The 27,548-nt window shown below is 44.5% G+C and overlaps 1 protein-coding gene and 1 pseudogene across 3 annotated transcripts; one reads left to right on the top strand and one right to left on the bottom strand.

The window, feature by feature from the left end:
* Positions 1–10,336: 10,336 nt before the first annotated feature.
* SRD5A3 (steroid 5 alpha-reductase 3) lies at positions 10,337–27,170 on the bottom strand. Of its 2 annotated transcripts, XM_084895615.1 has the most exons (5): positions 26,882–27,165; positions 19,316–19,458; positions 17,312–17,509; positions 13,331–13,465; positions 10,337–11,297 (listed from the first exon to the last, which is right to left on the bottom strand). In XM_084895615.1, the coding sequence occupies exons 1-5, from the start codon at positions 27,112–27,114 to the stop codon at positions 11,038–11,040; spliced, it is 969 nt and encodes a 322-aa protein (XP_084751741.1). In that variant the 5' UTR covers positions 27,115–27,165; the 3' UTR covers positions 10,337–11,037. The 2 variants fall into 2 exon arrangements, with proteins under 2 accessions (XP_084751741.1, XP_084751742.1); XM_084895616.1 differs by lacking the exon at positions 13,331–13,465 and having other exon boundaries at positions 26,882–27,170.
* On the top strand, positions 11,704–12,686 carry LOC311628389 (10 kDa heat shock protein, mitochondrial-like; annotated as a pseudogene). Its single transcript has one exon. The product of its transcript is annotated as a 10 kDa heat shock protein, mitochondrial-like (transcript).
* Positions 27,171–27,548: the final 378 nt, after the last annotated feature.

Here is a 27,548-nt window from a genome sequence, read left to right on the forward strand (position 1 = left end):
TATATTTATATTTATATTTATATTTATATTTATATTTATATTTATATATATATTTGTGTGTGTATGCATACATACATATGTGCATATATAAGTGTATATGTGTGTATACATATATAGAGTTGTTTTAAGGAATTGGCTCAGGTGATTGTTAGGGCTGATAAGTCTATTTCAAGGTAGGCCAGCAGGCTAGAAACTCAGGCAATATTTTTATATTACAGTCCTGGGGTAGAATTCCTTCTTCCTCAGGAAACCTCAGATTTTGTTCTCAAGGCCTTCCACTTCCTGGATGAAGCCCACCAAAATTATTGAGGGTAATCTCCTTTAAAGTAAACTGATCATAGATGTTAATCACATCTATACATATCTTCACAGCAACATCTAGATTAGTATTTGAACAAATAAGCATCATAGCTTAGCAAAATTGACATATCAAGTTAACCGTCAGTCACTATTTCAAAATTTTATAAAACTGTGCTGCTAAAACAACATCTACCTGAGTTGGGTCTGGCCTGCTGTCTGCCAGTTTGCTATTCTTTCTCTATGTGCTGGACCTAGGAGCTTGGTCCTTTCCAGGCCTGTGTGTGTGGTGTGTGTGTGTGTGTGTGTGTGTGTGTGTGTGTGTGTGACATGCCATTGAGTCAGCTCTGACTCCTAGCAACCATGTGACTGAGTGATGTCCACAATGTCCTGTCCTTAACAATCTTACCCAGCTCCTGTAAAATCATGCCCATGGCCTCTTTTTTTTTTTTTTTTAAACATGTTAATACAATTTATTTAAAAAAAATATATTTTATTGATTTTTTTACAGAGAGGAAGGGAGAGAGATAGAGAGCTAGAAACATCAATGAGAGAGAAACATTGCTTCCTGCACAACCCCCACCGGGGATGTGCCTGCAACCAAGGTACATGCCCTTGACCGGAATAGAACCTGGGACCTTTCATTCTGCAGACCGACACTCTATCCACTGAGCCAAACCAGTTTCGGCCTATGGCTTCCTTTATGTAGTCAATCCTTCTCCTATCCTGTGTTCCTCTTTCCCTGCTGCCTTCTAAGTTCCCCGGCATTATTGTTTTTTTTTCAAAGAACCCCGCCTTCTCTTCATGTGCCCAAAGTAGGACAGCTTCACTTTTGTCATTTTATATGTTTTAGGCTTAACTTAATCTTTTTTTTTTTTAAATATATTTTTATTGATTTCAGAGAGGCAGGGAGAGGGAGAGGAAGATAGAAACATCAATGATGAGAGGGAATCATTGATCTGCTGCCTCCTGTACACCTCGTACTGGGAATGGAGCCTGCAACCTGGGCATGTGCCCTTGACCAGAATCAAATCCTAGACCCTGCAGTCTGTAGGCCGACACTCTATCCACTGAGCTAAACTGGCTATGGCTTGACTTCATCTTTCTTACTGTCTGGGTATCCATAGAGCTCTTCTCCAACAACAGACTTTAAATGAACCCATATTTTTTCTGTCAGCCTTCTTTGCTGTCCAACTTTCATGTGCATCCATAGTTGTTTACAGGTCTGCAATATAAGAATACCCTAACCATACACCCTCCTTACAACTGAAATCACGTCAGCATGGGAACTGAAGGCTTCAGCAAATATGCCACGTCCCACCCTCCCTGGGATACTGCACCTGGATAAATAGCTAGTCTCATTTTTTTATTTTTAAAATTTAACTACTGTGTTGATGAGATACTGATAAACAAGATATTTTTCTCTTTGACCCAGTTCTAACTCGTTAATTTATTTTCACTTGAGAACCCAAACTTCCGGTGCTAGGTAGTGATACAGAGAGGCACAGGCAGGAGGACTGGGTGGGAAGGGAGGGAGTTGGGGCTAATAAATGCTCATGGCTCTGCCAGCCTATAATCCCCAGTCATTCCATTCTGTTCACCCAGCACCACCCAGACAGAGCAATGCCTTTCTGCTCTCTCCTCATTCAGTTCCTCTTCACTTGTTTTTCTCTTTCCATGTCAAATTACATACAGGCAGCCTAGAAAACGGAGACATGTTGCCAAAAATGTCACTGATTTGTAAGAGGGCTTTATATATTTTGGATATATATATATATATATATATATATATATATATATATATATATATATATATATTCATTCTATTCTTACATTTATTGCAGCTGTTTTTCCTAATTTTAAAAACATTGATTAGGATGTCTTTCACTGTAATTCTGTACATGCTTGTAACTTTTTTCCATCTATTGTAATAATATTAGTACTAGAAATGTGGCTAAAGTAGGCTCATTAAAAGCACTGACAGCTGAAACCAGTTTGGCTCAGTGGATAGAGCATCAGCCTGCAGACTGAAAGGTCCCAGGTTTGATTCCAGTCAAGGGCATGTACCTTGGTTGCGGGCTCATCCCCAGTAGGGGATGTGCAAGAGGCAGCTGACCGATGATGCTCTCTCATCAATGTTTCTAACTCTCTATCCCTCTCTCTTCCTCTCTGTAAAAAATCAAAAAAATAAAATTTAAAAAATAAAATAAAAAAATAAAAAAGCACTGACACAAAATTATATCACTTAGAAATCCATACTTACATTAAGTCAAGAAGATAGAACTACAATTATTTTTGCATAAATATGCATCTTCTTTATGTGTCTCAATTCCTGCAATACATTTGTTTTACATAGTAATCATACAAAAATAAGAACAATTATAATTAAGTGAATTTCTTTTAGCCTTTTGGGAAGCAAATTGGGTTTAAGTGTTTTCCTTGATGTTTCATTTTCAAACGTCAGTCATCTCTGTTGTGATCTTGTTTCTGCGCAAAGTTTACTGGGAGCTGGCAGTTCTGAAGGAACTAAGAATAGAACAGGGTCCATGTTGTGGTGCTGTTCTTTGGGAAAATAGCTTTCCGTACTTGGAAGTCACAGAATGCTGATAGGAGGACAGTCTGACAGGCTTACTGTTTATAAAGTACCTGAGTTTGACCCTCCTTTGAATTGCTGTTGATTCCTGTTAAACTCGTTCTTTGGATGGCAACAGCCATGATTTTAATGAGATCCCAGCCCAGTGGAGGCACTGTCCCAAAGTGCTTTTCTTATAACAGCCGTTTTGGATCACATACAGATTTTTTATAATGCCAAATTCTGCACTCTAGCCCATATTATTACACTGTTTTCACATAGATTAAATGCCTACTAGTTATACATTTTGTCTGGAACACACCAAGAACATGCATTTTCTTGCTCTTTTTTACGTATTAGAAATATATATTTTTATTGATTCCAGAGAGGAAGGGAGAGGGAGAGAGAGAAACATCAATGATGAGAATCATTGACCGGCTGCCTCCTGCACGCCCTCTACTGGGGATCAAGCCCACAGCCCGGGTATGTACTCTTGACCATAATCACAGGACCTTTTAGTCCACAGGTCAGTGCTCTATCCATTAGCCAAATCAGGTAGGGCCCTTTTCTGCACTCGTTAAGCATCCATAACCATGAACTGTTGTCTTCCATAATATCTTAGGACAGAAATTTGTCAATATTCTTAACCTGTGGGTCAGGCTGGCTACATAATTTGCTGGGTCCAGTACAAAATGAAAATGTTTATAAAGCAGGAAAAAAAAGTGGCGTGAGAGGTACCAATGTAATAGGAATAATAGTAATACATGAGTAACCCAGGCTCCCGCCCAGCAGCACCCTGAACTGCTCTGAGGCATGTGCGGGCATGCTGGGGACCTGTGCTGCCCAAGCCCTCTGCACACATGCAGGTGGTACCCCATGTGTTCCCACAGCTCACATGCACGCTCCAGGTCCCACAAGACTTCACTTACCAAACACAAATTCAAAAGTAAAATTATTGAGATTTTCCAAGGCAGCAACAGCATAGGATTAAATAAAACATAGAGCCCTTCTGAGTGGGGCCCTGTGCAAGGGTAGAGATTGCATGTCCATGAAGCTGGCCCCGGGGGTGGTCCTATAATCTATCAAGCATCAGGATTTGAGCTGTATATACATGACATGAGGTGGTGGGGAAATGATGGCGCTGATACATTCCTTCCACGATCTTAAATTGAGGCAATAGGTTTTTGAGAAATCTACCTTCATACTTAAATGTGTGCTCCTTGAGAGCAAAAATCTTGTCTTCCATAATTCTGCATTTACCACAGAGTTTGCAAATAGTAGATGTTAAGTAAATTTGTTTGAATAGATAAATTGTTATTCTTCTGTTTTCAGAGCAGTGACATGTAAATAGCTGGAAATAGGTAGGTGCTCTTCTAATATAAGGCACTGAACTGATTCAGTCAGTGCAAATATATATATATATATATATATATATATATATATATATATATATATACACACACACATATGATCTGAGCATCTGATCCAGGGGGAGGAATATCATAAGTAAGCATTATATTACCTGTACACTCCATAAGAGTGCATGTATGTAAACTTCCTGAGTTCAGTAGGAGTCTTTCTGCCTTTGGATGTATGTTCAGAGAATCCCATAATTGATCCCCACCCCCACTTTGTTTCCCAAGAGGACTTAATTTTTTCCCAGATTTGAGATTGAAATGGCATTATTCTTCACCAAGAGTTCGCAAAGGTAATTTTATAAATAGTGTCTAACAACTACGAAAGACTGCTGACTAGGAAATCTAATCAGAATATACAGTATGAAAGTGGGAGATGATGAGGGAAGGATCAAGGTTGATAACAGTGCCTATAACACTTGCTTAAAAGCTGTCTCCTTTTGTAGGCAGATCAGGGTGCTATGTTGCCATTAAGTACTTTCCTTGGGGGTCTTTCTTGATTCTTACTATATACACGTTTGAATTTTATGGTAGAGGCCACAGTTCTTGTCAAGTCATGAAAATGAAAGGTAGGCCTGGATATTGCAAGGCAAGTTGCAGTGAGTGCTCAGTCTGAAAGTAGCCATGCCCTTTGTGAACTCTACCAGTCAGTTTTAGGGTCCACCCATATCCAAAATGCCTTTTGATCCTGATGAGAAGTCTATACCCTATGAATAAGTAAAAGTTATTAGTAGGCATGACAAAAAATGGCATACTCACATCTTACTTTTTCATTCCAACACACCCTCATAGTATCGCACTCTTCTGCAACTAAATTGCCACACCCTGATAGACATTCCAGAGAATGCAATCCAGGAAATGCAAATAAAATTCATCTGAGTTAAGAGCCTATGTCCTTCTTACATAAAACAACAATAAGAACAACACAATTTAACCAATTGACAACCTGGAAAGTTGCTCTGAGAAGGGAAAATAGTAAAGCATATAAAATCATCATTATGGATAGGACTTATTCTATACATTTTTGAATTCTGGAATGGAAAAACAAAACCATTGAACAATGAAAGGGATATTTATAAAAGACAAAAGATAAAAAATGTTTCTCCCATCTCTAAGATTTCATGGAACGCACTCATCTTCTAACAAATTTTACTATCAGAATTGTAGACTTTATTGTTTGGGAGAGAAGAAAGAGTATCCATTTCTATTTTGTGTCCTAAACCAATTGCTGTAATTCTGAATTGCATAAAAACCCTGAACTCTAAAGTTTGCTTTAATGAGTTGAACATACTGACTCCTTTGTAACAAACAGAATATGGCCAAAGGATGAGATGTCACTTCCAAGATTAGGTTACGGAGAGACTGTGTCATGTGTCTTGCACAGCCTTGCTTGCTTGCTTGGATGGAACTTGAGGAATATTACATGAGCTGTTCCACGCAGAGATCCATTGTGATTCCAGGCACAAATAGTACAACCAAGAAAACAAACAAACAAACAAACAAACAAACAAACAAAAAACTTGCGCTATAACACCATCTACTGGGAAACAAAAGAAAGTGCCGTACCTATCAACTTGCTGCATTGTTGAGAGCAAAACAGTATCTAAACAAGAAAAAAAAATCATTAACTCAAATGTGCAGGCACAGAAACAATCCATCAGATACCATGAACAACCAAGGTCATTTGGGAGCACAGGAAGAAAAGGAAAAGTCTCCAGCAATCAAAGTCCTGGAATATTATGATTTAGATGACAGAGAATTCAAAATTGCAATTATGGAGAGGTTCAATGAGATATAAGAGAACTCAGCTGGGCAGCTCAAATAGCTCAGAAATTCAGTTTATGAACAAAAGGATTACTTTTCCAAGAGACTGAACATGTAAAAAATAATTAAATCCTGGAGTTTAAGAACTCATTAAATGAAATGAGAAATGCATTAGAGAGCACTGGAAATAGAGCAGACTAGATGTGAGAAGTAATTAGTGAGCTCTAAGAACAAAACCTAGAGGAAGAAGAGAGTTAAGCAAAAAATAAGAAGTGAGTTAAGAAAAATAAAAGACTTCTAAGAGCTCTCTGACTCTATTAAAATCAGCAACATAAGGATAAGGGTCTATCAGAAGAAGAGAGAGAGGAAGGGAACAGGGAACCTATGAGAACTTCCCACACACATGGAAAGACTGGACTTTAGAGGAAGCTAACTGGACATCTAATTTCAACCCAAAAAGACTTTCCCCAGGACACATTTTATTCAAACTGTCAAAAATTAATGTCCAAAAATTCTCAAGGCGGCCTCGGGGTGGGGGTGGGAGGATTGTAACCTACAAAGGAAGCCCTGTTAGATTCCCATCAGATTTTTCAGTATAAACATCACAAGCCAAGAGAGAGTGGAAGAAAATATTCAAACTCTTAAAGGAGAGGAGCCATCAGCCACGGGTAATATATCCAGCAAAGTTACCCTTTATGTATGGAGAAATAAAGGCTCTCCCAGACAAACAAAAGCTGAGAAAACTTACCACCATAAGACCTGCACTATGAGAAATATTGGAAGGAGCTGATATACCAGAAACAAAAAGTATATAATACTTTGAATACCATGACTGACAGAAGCAGGAAATTGCAACTCTACTTCAGAAGGTTTTAAACAATTATAAAGGTTAAAGGCGGGGAAATGTATTAAAAATAACCATAATTATAGTCCTAACCAGTGTTGTTCAGTTGGTTGGGTGTCGTCTGTTCAGTTCTTTTATCAGAGCACATGACGCAGTTGCAGGCTGGATCCCTGGTAGGAGGTATGCAGGTAGGAGGTATGCAGGTAGGAGGTATGTAGGAGGCAGCCAGTGGATGTTTTACTCTCATATAAATGTTTTTCTCTCTCACTCTCCCTTCCTCTCTCTCTAAAACAGAATAGAAATATTAAATAATAATAAAAAAAACTACTGTCATTTGGTTATGAATGTACAATATAAAAAAGAGAATTTATGTTAACAAAATTATAAAAGAGGAGGCAGTAAAAGACTGGTCAGGTACAGTTGAATGAAGATAAAAGACAATCAGAAGAGAAAGGACTATTTGTGTGTCTGAGACGTTTACACATATGCAATGGCAATCACAAAACAAAATCCAGAGCTGAGACATGAAATGTACAAAAAGTAACATGAAAGACTGGGCAGAAATTGTTTACAGAGGTATAGAAAAATGTCTGCTAGCTTCTTTACTATTTGAAGGTATTCTTTAATATACAATATTAGTTCATTTAGAGCTATATTACTCATCAATGGTTCTTGAGTTTTCAGATACTTAAATTATGCAAATGTTTATAGTATTTTTAGACTACCTATTACGCTTCATATAAAATATCTGCAAAGGTTCTTTTTCCTTCTTCTTTTTAATCCTTACCTGAGGATATTCCTCCAGTCATTTCCAGAGAGAGTGGAAGGGTGGGTGAAGGGGAAGAAAGAAACATGGCGGTGACAGAGACACATTGATTGGTTGCCTCCTGCATGTAACCGGGAAATATGCCCTTGACCAGGAACTGAACTCGGTCCACAGGCTGACGCTTTAACCACTGAGAAAACTGCCCAAGACTCTGCAAAAGCTCTTTTATCTTTGCTATGAATTCTAGCAATAACCACTCATTGAATTATAAACATAATACGGGGGTGGGGATGGGGAGAGATTAACCAAATAATATATAATCATATATGCATAACTCACGAACACTGACAATAGTGTGGTGAAGGCCTGCTGGGAGATAGTCAATGGAGAAAAAAGGGGACATCTGTAATACTTACAATAATTAAAGATAAATTAAAAAAAAAACCCACATCCTATATAATAAAAGCCTAGATGACATTGTGCGACATCATCACAAGATGGCTGCCACAAGATGGCTGGCAGGGGAGGGCAGTTTTGGGTGATCAGGCTGGCAGAGGAGGGCATTTGTGGGTGATCAGGCCAGCAAGGGAGGGCAGTTGGGGGCGATCGGGCTGGCAGGGAAGCAACCAGGTGACAATCAGGCTGGCAGGGAAGCGGTTACAGGGGTCCTCAAACTTTTTAAAGTGGGGGCCAGATCACGGTCCCTCAGAAAGCTGGAGGGCCGGACTATATGAACTACTAATTCCTACTGTAACACCTCGGCTGCGCTCACTGCCCAAAAAACCTGGCGGGCAGGATCAGACTCCTCTGCGGGCCGCATGTGGCCCGCGGGCCATTGTTTGAAGACCCCTGGGTTAGGAGCTAGCAGTCCCAGATTGTGAGAGGGATCCCAGATTGGCTAGGGTGCAGGCTGGGCTGAGGGACAACCCCACCCCACCCCCCGCATGAATTTCATACACTGGGCCTCTAGTAATACAGAACAGTCTTGTGGGTATAAAATCATCCCTGCTTGCTGAAAGCAAGTGTTAGCATAGGGGAAGAGCTACAACTAGGAGACTTAACAAAAGCTATTTTCTGCACACTTTTCATAGACAGTAGTTAACTCAGGGAATGCTATTATGAGGTAGTTCAGTATCATTTCCCCCTAATTTAATAGTAATAGAGAATGAAATGAGGTTGTTCAACTAAGCTTGCAGGAAAATCAAGTCCCCATCCCTAAGTGATTTCTGGATTCTCTGTGTGGTGAATTTGCTGACTCTGGTGCCCTCCCTTTAGGCACAGGGACAATTTTCACTGACACAAAAAGCAGTGCTGATTGTGATCTTTCAAGTGCCACGCCATTCTCAATCATTCTCCTCGGCTGAGCTTTTGTCAAAGACCACACAGGCTACTTTGTTTTAAACCCCTCTGAGGACATTATGACTTCCTCTTCTATCTTCACACAGAAATGCAGTGTTTGGGCAAGAAAGGGGAAAGTAAGGGGCATGAAAGAGTGTTCAAGGGACAGCAAGGATAGCAAGGACTGGGGGCATTTAATCAAGGCCCTGAGAATGGTTCTTCACAGGGATGCTCATTACTTTAGCTAAAAGCACAGTGAAATTCCAGATCCTTGGCCAAATCCTAGTCTGACCTAGTGTAAAATGGCATGCTAAAGCAAAGTACATTTCCTCCCAACTAATTTGCTGTTAAAAATTATTCATGCCATGGGTGTGGACGTTAAGGCCAAACTACAATATGCTTTACATTTCCAATGTAGAAAGTTTATTTCCTGAATCCCGGTCCTGAAGATGGCAAATCTAAGTAATAAAGAAATATGTCATTTATTGGAATAGACTGAGCAACTAATTGAAGTGGTATTTGAATGATGGGATGAAAAATACTACAGCAGAATTATTTTAAGAACTTTAGAATATGCTTTGACATGCTAAATTAAAATTTAGTAAAAAGCATCTCAGTTTAACAGCTTTGGTCTTTTTTTTTTTTAAATATATATTTTATTGATTTTTTACAGAGAGGAAGAGAGAGGGATAGAGTTAGAAACATCGATGAGAGAGAATCATTGATTAGCTGCCTCCTGCGCACCCGCTACTGGGGATGTGCCTGCAACCAAGGCACATGCCCTTGACCGGAATCGAACCTGGGACCTTTCAGTCCCCAAGCCGACGCTCTATCTATTGAGCCAAACTGGTCTCAGCAACAGCTTTGGTCTTCTACTTGAGGGTAGGGAAGCAGAGGAAATATGTAGATTATGTTAGGAATGTGTCCGATTCCTAATTAGGTTCTTTCTTCCATAGCAACGTATACTATCATATTTATGCAAAATTTTAGTACTGCGTAGACCAAAATATTACACCTACATAATAGAAATAAAGTTAATACCTCAGTCAATGAGCCAGTACATCTAATGCTGCAGAATGTGAAATTTTGCTGCATCACTCAGCATTGTTTTTCAGGTTTATTTTTCTTTCACATAATGCATTTATTTCCCTTTGATTTAACCATGGGTATTTTAACACAAGATATTTTATGTGTTAACTTCAATCCTCAATAGTTTCAGATTCATTCTATTAGTTAAAATGAATTCAGGCAGACATTAATCCAATTTGAATAACTACATATGAATGAAGCTACATACTATCTAATCCAAACTGTAACTCAATTTCATTCAAGGCTTCTGATGCACGAATACAAAAATACTTTATTTTTCAGATACTTTCATTTTTGAGGTACTCTCCTGAAAGGGATGCCAAGAAGTATTCAATAAGAGAGGTTTCAGACTTTCTGCTGGGCTATGATTTGAGGAGGAGAGGAGGGGAAATGACTAGTGATGATTCCATACTGGAAATCTCCGTGGAAATATGTGAGAGTATAAATTAACTACAATGGACTTGTTGTTCCCTGAATCTTTTGGTGTGGAATTGTACATTGTTGTTATTTTCAAAAGCTATTCTGCTTTTATTAAGATGCCACCAGCAGTCACGGAGCACCTACTATATTACTTATTATGATGTCCAGTTCATTTGTCCCTGACAAAGCCCAGGTGACCTCATCTCTTTCTCTGCACATGTAGGTGCATATCTGGAGCTGTGTGCACGTTCTGGGTTAGTTTGCTTTGAAGCAGCCTGGAGGAGTCTCATCCAGTTTTTAGCGGTTGGTTGGTTTTATAAAGCATCTCAGCACTCCCGGGTCTGCCAGAAGCAGTTCTTTGAAGTTTTCATTTTCTTGACGGATATTGCTTTGCTCATCCGGTGAAGACTCCGGGGTATAAAAACAGAGTTTTCTAACAGTTCTGCCGAAACTGCACTTTGGTCTCTAGAGGTCCTTGTCCTTAGGAATTGAACCAGTCACCCGGCCTGCATCCTTCATGACTGAGGTTAGCTCAAAACAGGAATGGCAGGAAAGCTTTCCTATGCTTCGGGTAGGAGGCAAATGTGCTTCTGTAAAACTTGTGGCTGAGGAAAGCAGCCAGGGCCTGGTTGAAGAAGACGTATGTGACCACGAGCCACCAAGTTATGTTGTGGAATCCCAAGGTGACGGCCATGGAGATGTAGATCATCAGCTCTGCTAAGTAGTTAGGGGAAGAAACATGCTCAAACCAGTCTCCGAAGGGGATCCGGTGGTTACAGTGAATGATCACTCCTGAAATGAAAAAAGGAAACTTCCTGAATGTCTGAAGCCGTGAAAAGTAAGTTTTACCATATCACCCCCCCACCCCAAATCATTTACAAAAACTCCTATTAGAAAAGAGTATGATAGACCAGCGTGCAAACCACCCTCCTGTCACACTTCCGTTGTCAATCTACTATGTATTAAAGCCACATGCTCAGGTCACACTCTCAACTGTAAATGAGCACAGGATCACAGGCCTAACGATCCTCCATGCTGGAAATTAAGAACTCAGACTCCAAAAAGCCTAGAGAAAGATCCTTTCTTCTCCTGCCTGCCAGCCGTTATGTCAGTAGCCTGGGCAGAGCCCTCGGAGCTGTCCTCTCACGAGGAGGAGCTGGTGGTGGGGGTGCATGCCTGCACCTGGGCAGCCTTTACCCAGGTCAGTGTCCAATGGGCCAGACTGTAGATGTCTCGTTGGGGCCCTGCACAGAGTATGAACTGCTGCAGCGGAGTCATGGCGGGACAGGCATTCAGAGAGTTTCTTCCCAGCTCTGGCCCAGGGTTAGTTGAAAGGAGTGCTGCAGAAACTGTAACCGAAGGAGGCGTTATGCTTCCAGAAAAATCTCAAGGAAAAGCAATGCAAGCAACAGCAGTGGCTGTTGGATCAGGTTCTAAAAAAAAAAAAGGGTGGAGAGATTCGACCAGTTTGTGTCAAAGTTGGAGATAAAGTTCTTCCAGAATGGGGAGGCACCTATACAAGATAGTTCTAAACAACAAGGATCATTTCTTATTTAGAGATGATGACATTCTTGGAAAGTACACAGACTGAAATAAATCACTTCAAGTGGAATCACAAGAAGCTGCCCATTTCATCGACGTTCTGAAATATTTCATCATGTAAATAACTTCTGTATCACTTTTATAATTAACTAACAATATCCAAAGTAATGGCATGCAGTGTCTCTTAAAATTTAGTTGCACTGTAATGGCATAAACATTAACAACAGCAACAAAAAAAAAAGGGCTCAGACTCCAAAGTGAGACTGCACACGTCCAAACCCTGGCTCTACACCTACTGGCTGTTACCACTGGCCACCAACTATGTTATGGAATCCCAAGGAGGTTGCAGGGGGACTTTAGATAAGTTGTTTAACCTCTCTGTGTCCCAGTTTCCTCATCTGTAAAACGAAGATAAGACTGTACCCACCTCAAGTGAGCATTTGTGAAGCTGTATGTAAAACACTAGGGCCCAGCACAAAATAAGCACTCAGTAAATGCTGAATAATACTATTCCATTTTTAGTATTTCAAAAAGCCTAATAAAAACTGTACCTGTGATAAGTCAACACAAGCTAATAGTCAAGTTTTTTGGCTGGAATGATACTAACTCGGCATGGTCATACTAGTGCTCACATTCTGATCAGACACATATATGCAGGCCCCAAATTTCAGGCACAGAATCTATAATAATAAAAGTATATGTTAATTAGACCAACAGTGGAATGACTATCTGGACATCCTTCTGGATGAAGCCTCAGCAGTGGGGTCCAAGGCAGAGGAGGTTAGGGGAGATCAGGCAGGAGGCAGAGTGGTTAGGGGTGATCAGGCAGGCAGGCAGAGTAGTTGGGAGCAATCAGGCAGGCAGGTGAGTGGTTAAGGGTGACAGGCAGATAGGCAGAGGTTGTTAGGGGTGATCAGGCAGAGGGGTTAGGGGCAATGAGGCAGGCAGGCATAGTGGTTAGAGGCGATGAGGCAGGCAGATAGGCAAGCAGTTAGGAGGCAGTGGTCCCAGATTGCGAGACGGTGCAGGGCAGGCTGAGGGACCAACCCCCGCCCCCACGCACAAATTTCATGCACCAGCCCTCTCATAGAATCATAAATACTATGACTAGTGGGGCCAGAGAGAGCTCTCAGTCTAATGCTTTCATTTCACAGATGGGAAGATCAAGACCCAGAATGAATATTTGATCCATTAGTCACCTAATTAGGGCAGGAAGGAAAAGGATGAAAGTACATGGACAATTAACTTCTGTGTGTTAAAATCCACATAAAAAGATGTCTTACCGGCTTTATTTTTCCTGAGATTGCCGAGAATGACATGGCACTTATACTGATGGACCGATGACCAGATGAACATCATCATACCGAGGATATGGAACCACCGAGTTTGCATCAAGAGATTTTTCCCTACCACATAGACTGCAGAAATAAGAATTGTGTTATTAGCCAATGCCGCAAAATTTCAGAGGCTCGGGGAATTGAAAAATCACACTGTCAGCAGAACACATTCATCCACTTATTCTGTTCCTCACGGCTATAAAATTATGCTGATAGGATTTCCCAAGTACAGGAGGAAGAACACCAAAGCAGCCTTGTTCCTCAGCCAGGGGCAGCTTCAATGGCACCTGGCAGAAAATTCCGTAGCAATACATCCTCTTGTTCCTTCTTCAAATGCTTTAAGCACAGAGTTCAGCTCTATTTCCTACTCTTGTGATGTATTCTCATGTGGTGAGACAGCCCTGCTAATTTCTAAGCCTGGATTTATGCCTTCTTTCTTATATTCTACTGTCAGAAAAACTCTGAAACTTCTCCCTGAGCTACTCTCCTAAGCCCTGAGGGAGACCCTGAAGGCAGAATGCTGACTTGATGGGCTCAGTCAATCAATAAAACGACTGCAAGTGAAGGCTAAGGGTGGGGGCTTCTCACAAAGAGGAGAAAAGTCAACTCCAAGATGGAAAACAAAATAGTATCCCTTTCTGATTAGACAGAACCTCGTCAGAAAGACTTCGTTTTAGGAAAAGAAATACACCAAGTATTATCTTCTTTCTTCTCCAGCTGTGTGGAAGAAGAGGAGAATGTAGATCTCTTAAATACATCAGAAAAACAAATTAAGGACTTCCCTACGATCAGCAGGAAGCAGTCAGGCTGGTCAGGGACTTGGCTCAACGAAGTTGTCCACTGATAACAGGGACCAACCTGCCTGCGGCTCTGAGGCCAAGAGGTAGGAGAAGCAAGGGCCATGCTGCTCCATGTGGGTACCTAGAAGTAGGACCCAGAGATGGCAGCTAATGACCAATGAAAGTCCACCAAAGTCTGCCTGTGCTGATTTCTTTCTTATTTTAAATATATTTTATTGATTTTTTTTTTTTTTTTACAGGGAGGAAGGGAGAGGGATAGAGAGTTAGAAACATTGATGAGAGTGAAACATCGACTGGGAATGTGCCTGCAACCAAGGTACACGCCCTTGACAGGAATCGAACCTAGGACCTTTGAGTCCGCAGGCTGATACTCTGTCCACTGAGCCAAACGGTTAGGGCTGATTCATTCTTTCCTTCCTTCCTTCCTTCCTTCCTTCCTTCCTTCCTTCCTTCCTTCCTTCCTTCCTTCCTTCCTTCCTTCCTCCCTCCCTCCCTCCCTCCCTCCCTCCCTCCCTCCCTCCCTCCCTCCCTCCCTCCCTCCTCCCTCCCTCCCTCCCTCCCTCCCTCCCTCCCTCCCTCCCTTCTTCCTTCCTTTTTAAATATATTTTATTGATTTTTTACAGGGAGGAAGGGAGAGGGATAAAGAGTTAGAAACATCGATGAAAGAGAAACATTGACCAGCTGCCTCCGGCACACCCCCCATTGGGGATGTGCCTGCAACCAAGGTATACGCCCTTGACCGGAATCGAACCTAGGACCTTTGAGTCCGCAGGCTGACGCTCTATCCACCGAGCCAAAGCGGTTAGGGCTGATTTCTTTTTAAACCTTGCTCTCTATACACAATCTATTTAGAGTCTCTTAATATTCACTAGGTTTAGCCATATAACTAAAAAAAGTTATTTTTTTATATGTGAAAAGTAAGCAAAATATGAAAAATTCAGTTTTTAATCAAAAGGGCTTTAAGAACAAGTCACTATAGAATTAAACGTTGAAGCAAGTGTCTGGGAATTCATATCACTACCCAGGCACCTACTCTAAATGCAGAGAAACTGCCTGTGAGGGAAAAGAGATTTGTAAGAGTAAGCTGGAATTATCATGCAGGAAAGGGGAAGTGGGTAGAAGGCTCATATTTACTGAGCATCTTATCTTGCAGAATGTAATCATTCTTTTATTTATTAGTTGCTTGATGAGTGTTGATTGAGCCTGGATCTGTGGTAGATGTGAGGCATAAAACAGTGAACACATCAGGCAAGATCCCAGTCCTTATAGATTCACATTCCAGTGGCAGCTGCCACTAGAATCGAGTAAACAAATCAACAGCCCAGGTATTTCAGCTAGAGAAGGTACTCTGAAGAAAAGAAAATAACTGTGTGATGGAGAGTGACTGGGGGAGATTCTCTAGACTTGAAGACAAGGAGGTGTGTATGTAGATCGGGTAGTTTAGAGACATTCTTTCTTTTCACTTTCACACTAACCCTCTGAAATCTGTAAATATCCCTGATTACAGATGAGGCTAAGAGGAGTTCAATAACCCAGGTTCAGATTCGGGTCTTCCTAACCCCAAGCCCATTTCTATTGGACCCCGCAGCTGGCAAATGCCCCGGTGTATTCTCTCTCAATGAATTCCTGAAATCAGTTCTCCCCATAGTGTCCCATATGCAGGACAACAACTTTTTGTGGGTGCCACGGCTGCCTTTTCTTCATCCGTTACCCAGGAGTGAGGGCAGAAGGTGGGGCCCAGCCAGCAGAGAAAACTCCAGAAGAAATAGGTGCTGCCAATGGGACTAAGAGACTGAAAGCTGGCGAGTTATCAAAGTCTTTAGGCGAGCTTCTTGGGGTGGGAAAACCCATACTGTACACCAAGAACGACAACTCGATCCTTGAGATACTGGGCTGCACAAGAATACCCGCAACGGGAAGCTCAGGGAGGAAGAACATAGTTCAGTTCAGAGGACTGAGATGGAGAGACGCTCGCTGAGCAGCGGAAGCCAATACTTAATTCATGACTTGAGAAACAGCATCAATAAGATGCACTTGAAAACCATGCCTTAAGCCATAGAGGCCTTGACTTGTACTCCAGCAAGACAGAGGGGCACGCTGATACTGAAATCAAACCTGAGGAGACAGCTCCCTCCCTGAGGACTGGAAACCTCTACATCTTGGTCTCAGTTTACAAGGATGAATGTATGAAGCCTTGGACCGAGAGACATCAGTCCTGCGCGATCTACCTTACGGTGCCTGGGCTGCAAGGTGAAGTCAACCTCAGTAAAAATTCATTTCAGTTCCCACAGATAACTCGATTCTTTATAGTAAGCACGTACTGTTTTCACAAAAATGACAGTCATGTAGGTTTGCTATTCACCTCCTCCCCACAAAATAAAACCCGCTTCATTTCCTCCTCATAAACAACAGTCATGGTTTTGGTTCCCTCTTCCAGGTTAGTGAGAGGTCAGACTTATTAAGACACAGTTGTGATTTACCACAGCACTCCTCTGTCCTCGCCCCACGGTGGCCCCGCTTACAGAAAAGCTGTGTGTGAGGGCACCGCCCCAAGACCTCAGCGGCCAAAGAAACGGCCCCCTGCTCCCTCTTCACATCACGCCTATCCACAGGAGTCAGGCCACCCGCTCCTCCTCTGGTTTCCTATGGTGAAATCCTGCGCCACAGCTTCCCCTGCCCCAGCCTCACCCCTTACCGTTCCACACAGACAGGGAGGCTGAGGCTCTGGGGAAGCACCTGTCTTTCCCGACCCTCTCTCCTGTTTGTGGGTGGTCCTGCTCCCTCTTCATCTCTGGGCCACACTCCTCCTCTCTCTCCAGACTTACTCCACCTGAGTCCACCGCCTCACGCCCACTGAGGGAAACCTCACGCCCCATTTCTTCTGACCCTCCCGACGACTGTGCCCTTCCCCGTCTTTACTGAAGACATTATGGATGGGGCAGGTCTCCTGCTCCCCACCTCCACGGTGCCCGAAGAGTACCCCAGGCCCCCGGTGACTCAGGTAACAGTCATGCAGGAAAGGGGAAGGCATAAAACTGAATACATTAGGGAAAGGGGAGCCATAAAACAGCGAATACATCAGGCCAGGGGAAGGCATAAAACAGTGAACACATCAGGGACCACTCACCATTCCTGCCGTCCATCGGCACCTGGCTCAGCACGGTTAGGCCGACGAGGACATAGTAGACGAGTCCAAAGCAGTACTGCACGATGTGAATCACGGCGCTGGAAAAGACACTGACGTAGAGGCACTCGAAGAGTCTCCGCAGGCTGTGCAGCCACAGAAACACCAGGACTAAGAACTCGGACAGCGCCAACTCACCCCCTACAATTCGGAGAGCAACGCGTTCAGCATTTCTCTTTGCAGAGTTTATCCGGTATTATGTTTTCCTACGGTTACACACAGTGTTACACAGAAGCAGAGCTAGGAAAGGGCCTAGAAGTCAGCCAGGCTAACACTTCCCTCCTTTTTTTAGCCGTGGGGAAGTGGGCCATGTGAAGTCAAAATATTCGGCTCAAGGTCACACAGTAAGCGAGGGACAGAGCTGGGCAAACTCAGGTCTCTTGGCTCAGCTCCATCCTGGGAAAGCCTTTCAGATGGCATGGACCTCACCGCGAAGGGCCTGTGCTCAGAAACAGGGTCTGTGGGTCTGGGTCCCGGGCACTAACAGGAATGAAGATGGGAAGAGTTCCTGGGTGACCTCCGAGCAACCCCACCTCGTGGGACCCCAGGGGTTCGGGGAGGCAAGAGACACAGGCACCCGCAGAGGCAGAAAGGAGGACAGAAACCGAGACAGGAAGAATTACGCGTTCCTTTCCATATTAAAAAAAAAAGAATTTATACTTTTAGGAGACTGTAGTCGCTGAGATCTATCTTCCTACCTGCCTTTCACTCTACCCCAAAAGAAGTCAGAAGAAATGCTGTGTGTTTTTTTAAAGACTTTCTTTTGTGCTTTTGTGTTTGTTTGTTTTAATATATTTTATTGAATTTTTACAGAGAGGAAGAGAGAGGGATAGAGTTAGAAACATCAATCAGCTGCCTCCTGTACACCCCCCACAACCAAGGCACATGCCCTTGACCGGAATCGAACCTGGGACCTTTCAGTCCGCAGGCCGATGCTCTATCCACTGAGCCAAACAGGTTTTGGCTGGTTTTAAAAATGACATAAACCCAGCCGTTGTGGCTCAGTGGTTGAGTGTCAACCTATGAACCAGGAGGTCACGGTTTGATTTCTGGTCAGAGCACATGTCCAGGTTGAGGGCTCGATCCCCAGTTGGGGGCATGTAGAAGGCAGCCGAACAATGATTCTCTCTCATCATTGATGTTTCTTTCTATCTCTCTCTCCCTCTCTCAAATCAATAAAAATAGGTTTTAAAAATATTATCAGAAAAACAAAATGAGATGAGTTTGAATGTGTGAAGCGGGATCCAGTGAGGTATGCTCCCCTCCCAGATAGGATCCAAACGTGCTTTTCCTTCTGACCGTCATCTTTTGCAACAAGTTGCTCTGGCTACACAGAGAGGGATTGTTCCTGGGGAGCCAGGGGCGTGGCTGCTGAGCAGAGAGAGAAGGCACCAGAACAATGTTTCTAAGTCTGCCCCTCCCCCTCTGCCTGCCCATCCCCCTCCGCCTGACATCTTTATCTGAAGCAAATTTAGTGTCTGTTTTGCAATCCTTTGGTCAATACCTATTCACAGTCAATGTTTATCAGGAAACCAAAGCCTTATGCTATAACATTTGTAACCGGTGATCAAATCTTTTAGCACGTTTCTGGAGTTCCGGGACACGGTTTTGGTTGGATGGGACGCGTGATAAATGTTTCCAGGCAAACACAAGGGAGTCCTTAAAAGCTTTTCTCCCAAGTCTAAAGACGTCTGTGTAAATTTGCCAACAGGACAAACAGTATGAGAGGGAGAGCAGCCAGCAGTGGCTGTGGAGTCAGGGATGAAGCGCTAACGCTCAGCTCTGCCGAGATCTCAACGGAAGACTGGGGGGGGGGGGGAGGGGGGGTTTATCCCCACGGGGGTAGGAAGGAGGCAGAACCCCTTTTGCCCTCAGTGGTCCTGAAATACCAAGAACAGCTTCCTGCAGGCGGGGAAGGCAGGACCAGGAAGCGGTGGTTGTGATTACCTCGGAACTGCGCGGCCCCGAGGATTCTGAGTAGAGTGTACAGCCAGTCTGGGAAGGGCGCTCCCAGGAACAGGCATTGAGCAAGGCACCAAAGCAGGAAGCCGTTCCATAGCACTGAGATGACGTAGAAGTGAGAGAAGTACCTGCAAAGGGAACACAAGGTAGGCCATTGTCAGGACAGACCCCCTTTATTACATTACACAGAAAGACTATTCATTTTTTTTAAAAAAATATATATATATTTTATTGATTTTTTTTTACAGAGAGGAAGAGAGAGGGATAGAGAGTTAGAAACATCGATGTTAGAGAATCATCAATCAGCTGCCTCCTGCACACCCGCTACTGGGGATGTGCCTGCAACCAAGGTACATGCCCTTGACCGGAATCAAACCTGGAACCTTTCAGTCCGCAGGCCGACGCTCTATCCTCTGAGCCAAACCGGTTTCGGCAAGACTATTCATTTTTATTGTCTAAAGTTCTACATGTCTCCTTTTCCCCCCATTGATGCCCCCTCCCCCAGCCATTCCCACCCGGACAAGCCCCCACCACCCCAGTGTCTGTGTCCATTGGTAAGACTACCTTTTAGTGTCCTTCTCTTCTTCCTCCCCATCCTCAGAGTCTAGTTACTCTTTAATAGAACCCGAATCCAACGGGTGTTCAGATCTCAAAACTTCCTTTCCAATGATGGGACCGGTTAACTCATAGGAAATCAGAGGCCTCCTGAGGTTAACAAGAATATGATTGACGCTGTTCAGCTTGGACTGAGGTTCCGTTAGTAAGCTTGTTACAGAAAACCGGAGAACTAAGCAACATTTAGAGAGATGGAGTTACATTTATTACCCGTGGGTCCAGAGGAAAATGTCTCTCAAATTCTAGGCCCCAACATGGAGAAGCTTTCCCTATTTATATGTTTTTACCTTCTTTGTCTCCCAAATATGGGGTGTTTCTGGCCCCTTTGCAAGTTCTTAAAGAGCCCCTATGTGCTGGGGCCTTGAGACCTCAACCAAAGGCCTGGCCTGGTGCCAGCACTGATAACTTTGTCCAGGGAAGGTTTAATGGCCTCTCGGAAGTGGGAGTAGTCTTATTTTCCTTATTATTTAAGCAAGCAAACATTTACAGAAGCCAAAGAGCAGGGTTAAAATTTCAAACAGCAGTTTTTATATAGGATGGATGCTTCAAGCTCTCTCATCTCTGGGTAACTGGACTGGGCTCAAGCTCCAAACTACTGGGTCCCAGGCCCTGGCAGAGAGAACCTGGACTGTGCTAAATGCAAGCAAATCTGTGAGATTTCTAAATCTGGAGCAAAGTTACGGCCATAGCCGTACAACTGTTACACAAGATTTACACAATGGCAGGCACCCGGGGCTGTAAGAAACCTTAGAGGTCTTCCGATTCCATCTTGTAAATTGTGCTGACCTAAATTACTTAGATGGCAAATATTAACTCACAAAACTAGGCACCAGCTCCTGAGGGTTACAGCTCTCCTATAACTATTATACAACGCTTATTTTGCACTCAACGCAGTTACGGATGAAATACAAATAAAACCACAAAAACCAATAAAAATGGCAATTAGCCATGTTAATTGGATGGGAAAGATGATGTCGGTTTGCTGAAATGAAATCACCTAACATGGCACAGGGGCCTAGCGGTCCACTTGCTATGTTTCTCGGTCCAAACCGATTCAGAATCATTCTGACTTTGCAAGATGCCTGGAGGTCATTGGCCTTCCCTGGTTTTCAGTGCCTCATGTATATATAGTAAGCCCCTTCCCTCTTGTCTCATTAGACTGTGGCAAAGTAAGATGACCTGGAGTCAGGATTAAATATAAACCCAGGGACTCCACTTCCAGATGATCCAGAATATTCTGTGCACCAGAACTCACAGTGCACCCAGACTATGCCCACAACCCCGTCTGACTAACAATGACCTAATATGATCATTCTACAGTAACCCTCTTAATTCTCCCACCTACTGTTACAGATTCTGTATCACTGGATCTGCCCTCTTTGGGCCGTCCTCTTCCTAATCCGGGTCTTCTCCAGGCTCATGAGCTTAGTGTCTTCAAATGTTCACGCATCAGTGTTAATTTCAACACCTCCCCCCCCCCCCCCCCCCCCCCCCCCCCCCCCCCCGCTGCAGGCCACTGGCCTTTGGTTGCCTTCCAGTGTTTTCCTTAAGACACACTTCCTAGTCATCGTCCTAATACATCAAGGTTGCATGCTCAAGCTCTACTCAGGGCACATAAAAGAAGCAACCAATGAATGCATAAATGAGTGGAATAGTACATCCATGTTTTCCTCTCTTTATCTCTCTCTCTTCCTCTTTCTCTCTAAAAATTTAAAAGAAAAAAGAAAGACACACTTCCTAGATGTGAGGCCAGGCCTGGTCTGAGGCAGGAGCAGAGCAGATGGCAGCAGCACCTGAAGGCGAGGGATCTGCTCCTGAAGAGCCGCTTTGCCTATTTCATTTTTTCACAAATATTTACCGAGCACTTAAAACATGCCAGGTACCGCTGCTGGAGCTGGGGACTCAGCAGGGCGAGATCAGACCAGGTCCCTGCCTGCCTTGACGATGTTTACCTTTCAGTGGCCAGTCCACAAATGAGCCTGTGGACATCCGGGCAATGCCGGGCGATGGCACCGAGGGGAGGTCCCCTGGACAGGTGGTCAGGGATGGCCTCTCTCAAAGTGGCTTTTGGCTAGAATGAGTAACCCCTGTGAATGTGAGGGGGAAGAACTTTCTAGGCAGAGGAAATGACAACCATCCAGGACCCGGGGAGCAGCAAAGGACACCTGTGTGGAGAGGGCTAGGCGGTGAGGGCAAGGTGTGCAGCTACAGGGTCTTGTAAGGACCCTGACTTTTATTAGGGGTGTGTGTGTGTGTGTGTGTGTGTGTGTGTGTGGAGTGAATTTGAGTAGAGTGACCTGAAGTAGTAATTTATGTTTTTAAAAGTCCCTCTGGCTGACAGAAAAGTTCTGGAAACTGACAGTAGTAATGGTTGCACAAACATGTGAATGTACTTAAAGCCACGAAGGCATACACTCAACAAGGATTAAAATGGAAAATGTTACATCATGTACATTTTACCATAATAAGAAAGAGCACGACGCTGAAACCGGTTTGGCTCGGTGGATAGAGCGTCGGCCTGCGGACTGAAGGGTCCTGGATTCGATTCCGGCCGGTCAAGGGCAGGTGCGTTGGTTGCGGGCATGTCCCCAGTGGGGGGTGTGTAGGAGGCAGCTGATCGATGTTTCTCTCTCATCGATGTTTCTAGCTCTCTATCCTTCTCCCTTCTCTGTAAAAAATCAATAAAATACATTAAAAAAAAGAAAAAAAAAAGAAAGCACGACTCATTCATTGCACTATTCTTTAAGTTTAGAAAACAAAAGAACGTCCCTCTGGAAACCACGTAGAGAATAGTCTAGCCTGGGGGACACCCGTTAGGGTGACTGCACATCATCCTCACAACCATCCTATACAGTGCAAGTGGCCGATGAGAACACTACGGCTCAGGAGGGTTGAGGTCCTCAGCCACAGTCACACAGTGAGCGGCAGTGTTCGCTCAGACTCAGCCCTGATGGCTGGAGTTGCCATCACACTGCTGTACACCTATTCATGCCGTTCCGACCAGCCTGAACCCGCTCTCCTGGCCCTGCGTTACACGTACCCATCTATTCCTTGTCTAAAGCCAAATAAATCACTAGAGCGTGTTTGGTAGAAGCTGCTAAGCCACAACTTGCTGTGCCCTACTTATGCCATGGTGTTCCTGATGCATGGCAGCCTGGGGCTCTCATGCCTGCATTTATACACTCGAGTGCTTGTTTTGCTTGCCTGGTTTCCCTCTAGAGAAAACATGTTCCACTTTGGGTAAGGTTGTATGTCTTTTTTTTACTAGTAAAAGACCCAGCTCTAGCCTCTTGTTCCTCCCTTGGCACTTTGCTTCACGGAAGCACTGTTTTCCTAGCCCTGGGGAACATGGATCCGTATGGTAACCCAGGGCCTACCACTGAGCAAGCACTCCTGATTAAGCACATATTTTCGGGCTTATTATAAGCCAGGGACTGCTCTAGGCTCTGGGGATACAACAATGAACACGAGAGACGACAATTCCTGCCTCTATGGAGCTTATCCTCTCACACAAAGTAAATTTTACAGCATGCCAGTAGGCGGTAATGATTACTGAACAGACTAAAGCCGGGAAGAGAAGAAGGGGGTGCTAGGATGATAGAATGTATTTTTAAACAGGACGGGCAGGGCACACCTCATTAAAAAGGTATTTGGGCAGAATTATAGGAAGTGAGAGCATAAGCCATGTCGCTATTTGGGGCCAAAGCTTCCCAGTTAGAGCAAACAGGCAGTGCAAAGGCCCTGAGGTGGAGAGAGGTCTAGCAGAGAGGCCCATAAAACTGGATGGGAGCCACGGCGGAGGGGGGGGGGGGAGGAAAGGGAGGGGAGCGAGAAAAGGGGGGAGACTACAAGAAACAAAGTCAGCCGAGACTGGTTTGGCTCAATGGATAGAGCGTCGGCTTGGGGACTGAAGGGACCCGGGTTCGATTCCGGTCAAGGGCATGTACCTTGGTTGCGGGCATATCCCCAGTAGGGGTGTGCAAGAGGCAGCTGATCGATGACTCTCTCTCATCGATGTTTCTAGCTTTCTATCTCTCTCCCTTCCTCTCTGTACAAAATCAATAAAATATATTTAAAAACAACAACAACAACAAAAAAAACACACAAAGTCAGTGAGGTGGTGGGGACAAGGGTCTTGGGCTGGTCCTGTGAGTTGGAAGCCACAGAACGGTTTTGGGCTAGGAGACATGATCTGACTTAATACACATTTGCTGACTGCCAGCACTGAGGCCAGGCCCAGAAAGGGGTTAAGGGTTGACTAAGAAAGGAAACTAATGTTCCTCTGGCTAAGGCTCTGGCCCTGGGGTAAGTGCTTTAATGTCATCTCCACCTACATGACAAGCAGGAGTTGTTATGCTGACACTCCAATCCATACACCACCTCTGACTGACCCTCTGATGCAGTCTTTCCCTCACAAGAGCTAGTCATCCTTCCGAAACATAGGTCACTTCTGGGAATACGTCTGAAGAAACTGGAAACACTAATTCAAAAGAATATATGTACCCCGATGTTCGCAGCAGCGTTATTTACAATAAACAAGACATGGAAGCCGCCCAAGTTTCCATCAGTAGATGAGTGGATAAAAAAACCAACTGTGGTACATTTACTATAAATATTCCATTTATAGTAAATGGAATATTTACTACCCGGTGGTAAAAAAAAAAAAAAAGAAGGAAATCTTAACCTTTTGCGACAGCAGGGATGGACTTGGAGAGTATTATGCTGGTGAAATAAGCCAGTCAGAGAAAGACAAGCACAGTACCACATGATTTCACTCAAATGTGGAATCTAATGAACAAAATATACAAACAAAATAGAAACAAACTCATAAAGGCATAGAACAGACTGACAGTTGTCAGAGGGGAGAGGGTTTAGGGGACTGGGTGAGAAAGGTGATGACGGGATTAAGAAAGAACAAACATAAATCACACAAGGCCATGCTCCCTTCCTCACCCTAAAGCCATAAGTGGCTTTCGGTACTCTGGGAATCAAAGCTAATCCCCGTGGAGGCACGTAAGGCTCCGATGAGCAGTGAACTCACCTCCTGCCCCACCCTCCCCATCATTCTTCCAGCTTTGCCGCTGCCGCCCCGCCAGTCCAGCTCTGGATCAAGTAACCCTGCTGGATTCCTCTGGAGCACTTATTGACACCTGAGATTATGTTGCTTGTTTTACAAGATTCGTTTATACATTTACAGTACGTCTTACAAGAACAAAAGCTCCAAGGAGCCTAGAGTAGCTCCTGGCATACAGTAATTCTCTAGAAATACGTACTAGTCAAAAATGAATGAGAGAAGAAATCTCTCTCATCTAAAGTAACTCTCAGAGCAAGCACCCAAGTTAACTAATAATCTGATTCAACCTAAAACCTTAAAAAAGAAAAAAAAATCTTTCAGCCTAATCCGGTTTGGCTCAGTGGATAGAGCGTCGGCCTGGGGACTGAAGGGTCCTGGCTTTGATTCCGGTCAAGGGCATGTACCTTGGTTGCGGGCACATCCCTTGTGGGGGGTGTGCAAGAAGCAGCTGATCGATGTTTCTAACTCTCTATCCCTCTCCCTTCTTCTCTGCAAAAAATCAATAAAATATATTTTAAAAAAATCTTTCAAAAGTTATTGATCAAGGACCTTATTATTTCTCAGGCATTGAATCAGGGATATGGTTACAAACAAGACAAATTTAATGCATGGAAAGTGTAGAGTTCATATTTCTTCCATGGACGGACTCCTTTGGCAGTATGATGAAGGCTAGAAGCCCCCTTTCAAAATGTTATGACAAGCATAAAAAACGTGGGGGTTACAAAGGAAACCAAATGTACGGAAATATAGGTAATACAACTAACTAATAAACAAGTCTTTGATATAGAAATAATTGTGTTTCTTAACTAATGTAACAAATAACAAGATCTAGTGGGAAATAACTACAGTATCCTTGCAGTGATGAGAATAATGTTTTGAGGCCTCCAATATTTTATTTATTTATTTTTATTGATTGATTGGTTGATTATGGTATCACATAATTGTCCTCATCCCCCCATTCCCATCCCAAACTCCTCCCTACATATGCCTCCACCCCACCTGTTGTCCATGGAGGCCTCCAATATTTTTAATGTAATATAAAAAACTCCTATACCTCTACCATCTAGAAATGTTTGGCTGACGCTTATCAGCTATGTCCTGCATTCAAAGTAAAAGAGAAAAACTCCAAACCAAAAAAATCAAACTATAACTCTGGCAATGTCTGAAAGAATTCTATTTAAGTCACCTAACACTGTCCTCTTTGATTGATTTTGGTTAGGAAACCTATGAAAAGCCAAATGGAGCCTCGGCATCGGGCTTGCCTAACAGGCACCATCACAGACACATCTCCAGGGGCATCTGCCCAGGGGCGGGGTGGGAGGGTCAGTGCCTCGGGAGCAGGTGGCGCCCGGCCTGGGGACCAGCATCTCGCCCTTCCTCCAGGCTACCAGGGTGGAGGGTAGGGGAGGCAATGGAAACAGAGGCGCCAAGGGCGGGCCTGCCTTCCTTTCTGGTGAGTTCTGGGGACCTCAAGTAGACTGTAAGCCCCGAGAGTGGGTGCAGGGGAGAGGGAATGGGGGGAATTTGGAGGCAAAGGAGACTTTAATTTGCCTTTTGGCGACCAGGCCGAACTTCAGAAGCGTTGCCATTGATTTCTCCCAAGGGAAGGGCTCCGTGCGGTCACCAGTGCACCTTCCTGCGCCCCTGGGAGGGCACGTGGCTCAGCTCCCCGGGGTCGGCGGGCATTCGCCCCCCAGGACCCCCGAAGCGAGCCAGTTGGGGGACCCGGCGAAGGTGCCGGTGGGAGAGCCAGCCCCGGCCGCCCCGCCCCGCGCCCGCCTCTGCTGCCCCCTGCCGGCGGCGCGAGCCTGGCGCCCGGACCCGCGCCGGGGCCGCCGGGGCTCAGCCCGGGGCGCCGTTACCTCTTGGGGACCTCGAAGCTGCGGCAGAGGGCCGGGCGCGGCGGCGCGGCCCCCCGGGTCTTCCCGTAGCGGATCAGGTCCTGGAAGAGCGCGCAGCCGGGCAGCAGGCGGGGCGGCGCGAGCTGCAGCAGCAGGGCCAGCAGGAAGGCCAGCAGGAAGGCGGCGGCCAGCGCCAGCCACACCACGCGCAGGGGGCTCAGCCTCCAGAGCGCCGCCGCGGCCCAGGGAGCCATGGCCGCGCCGCGCTCCCGGCCGCCGCCAGCGGGCGCGCCCCCGGCCCTCGCGCCGAGCCGGGCTCGGGCGGGACTTGGTGACGCGGCGCGGCGGGCGCGCGCATTGATCCTCCGGGGACCCGCCTGCGCGCGCGCGATCCCGGGATCTGTCCCTCCTCTGACTCAGGGATTCCCAAATGCAAAGATTCAAAGAAGCGAAACTAACTAGGCCTCCTGCCTGCAGGTCTTCCTCGCTGCTTTCTTTTCTTTTCTTTTCTTTTTTTCTTTCTTCTAAGACAAGTACATTTATTTAACACATTCAATATTTCACATTGTACAAATCCTTAGATTCTCTTTATTCACTGGTCCTTTTCTACAACAAACACATCCAAAACACTATTTCATAAAATTATTTACAACGTTTCCAAATGAGAAATTTTTTGTCCCCACTACTG

This window comes from Pipistrellus hanaki, assembly GCF_964339955.1.
Source record: "Pipistrellus hanaki genome assembly, chromosome: 1".
NCBI lineage: Eukaryota > Metazoa > Chordata > Mammalia > Chiroptera > Vespertilionidae > Pipistrellus > Pipistrellus hanaki.

Excerpts from the sequence above, each read along its gene's own strand:
- SRD5A3 (XM_084895615.1), bottom strand. The coding sequence starts at position 27,114 with ATGGCTCCCTGGGCCGCGGCGGCGCTCTGGAGGCTGAGCCCCCTGCGC. Across the intron at positions 17,510-19,315 it reads CGGGGCCGCGCAGTTCCGAG|GGGGTGAGTTGGCGCTGTCC; the intron begins GTAATCACAACC and ends TCCGAATTGTAG. Across the intron at positions 11,298-13,330 it reads TCTCAGGAAAAATAAAGCCG|GAGTGATCATTCACTGTAAC; the intron begins GTAAGACATCTT and ends TTTTCATTTCAG.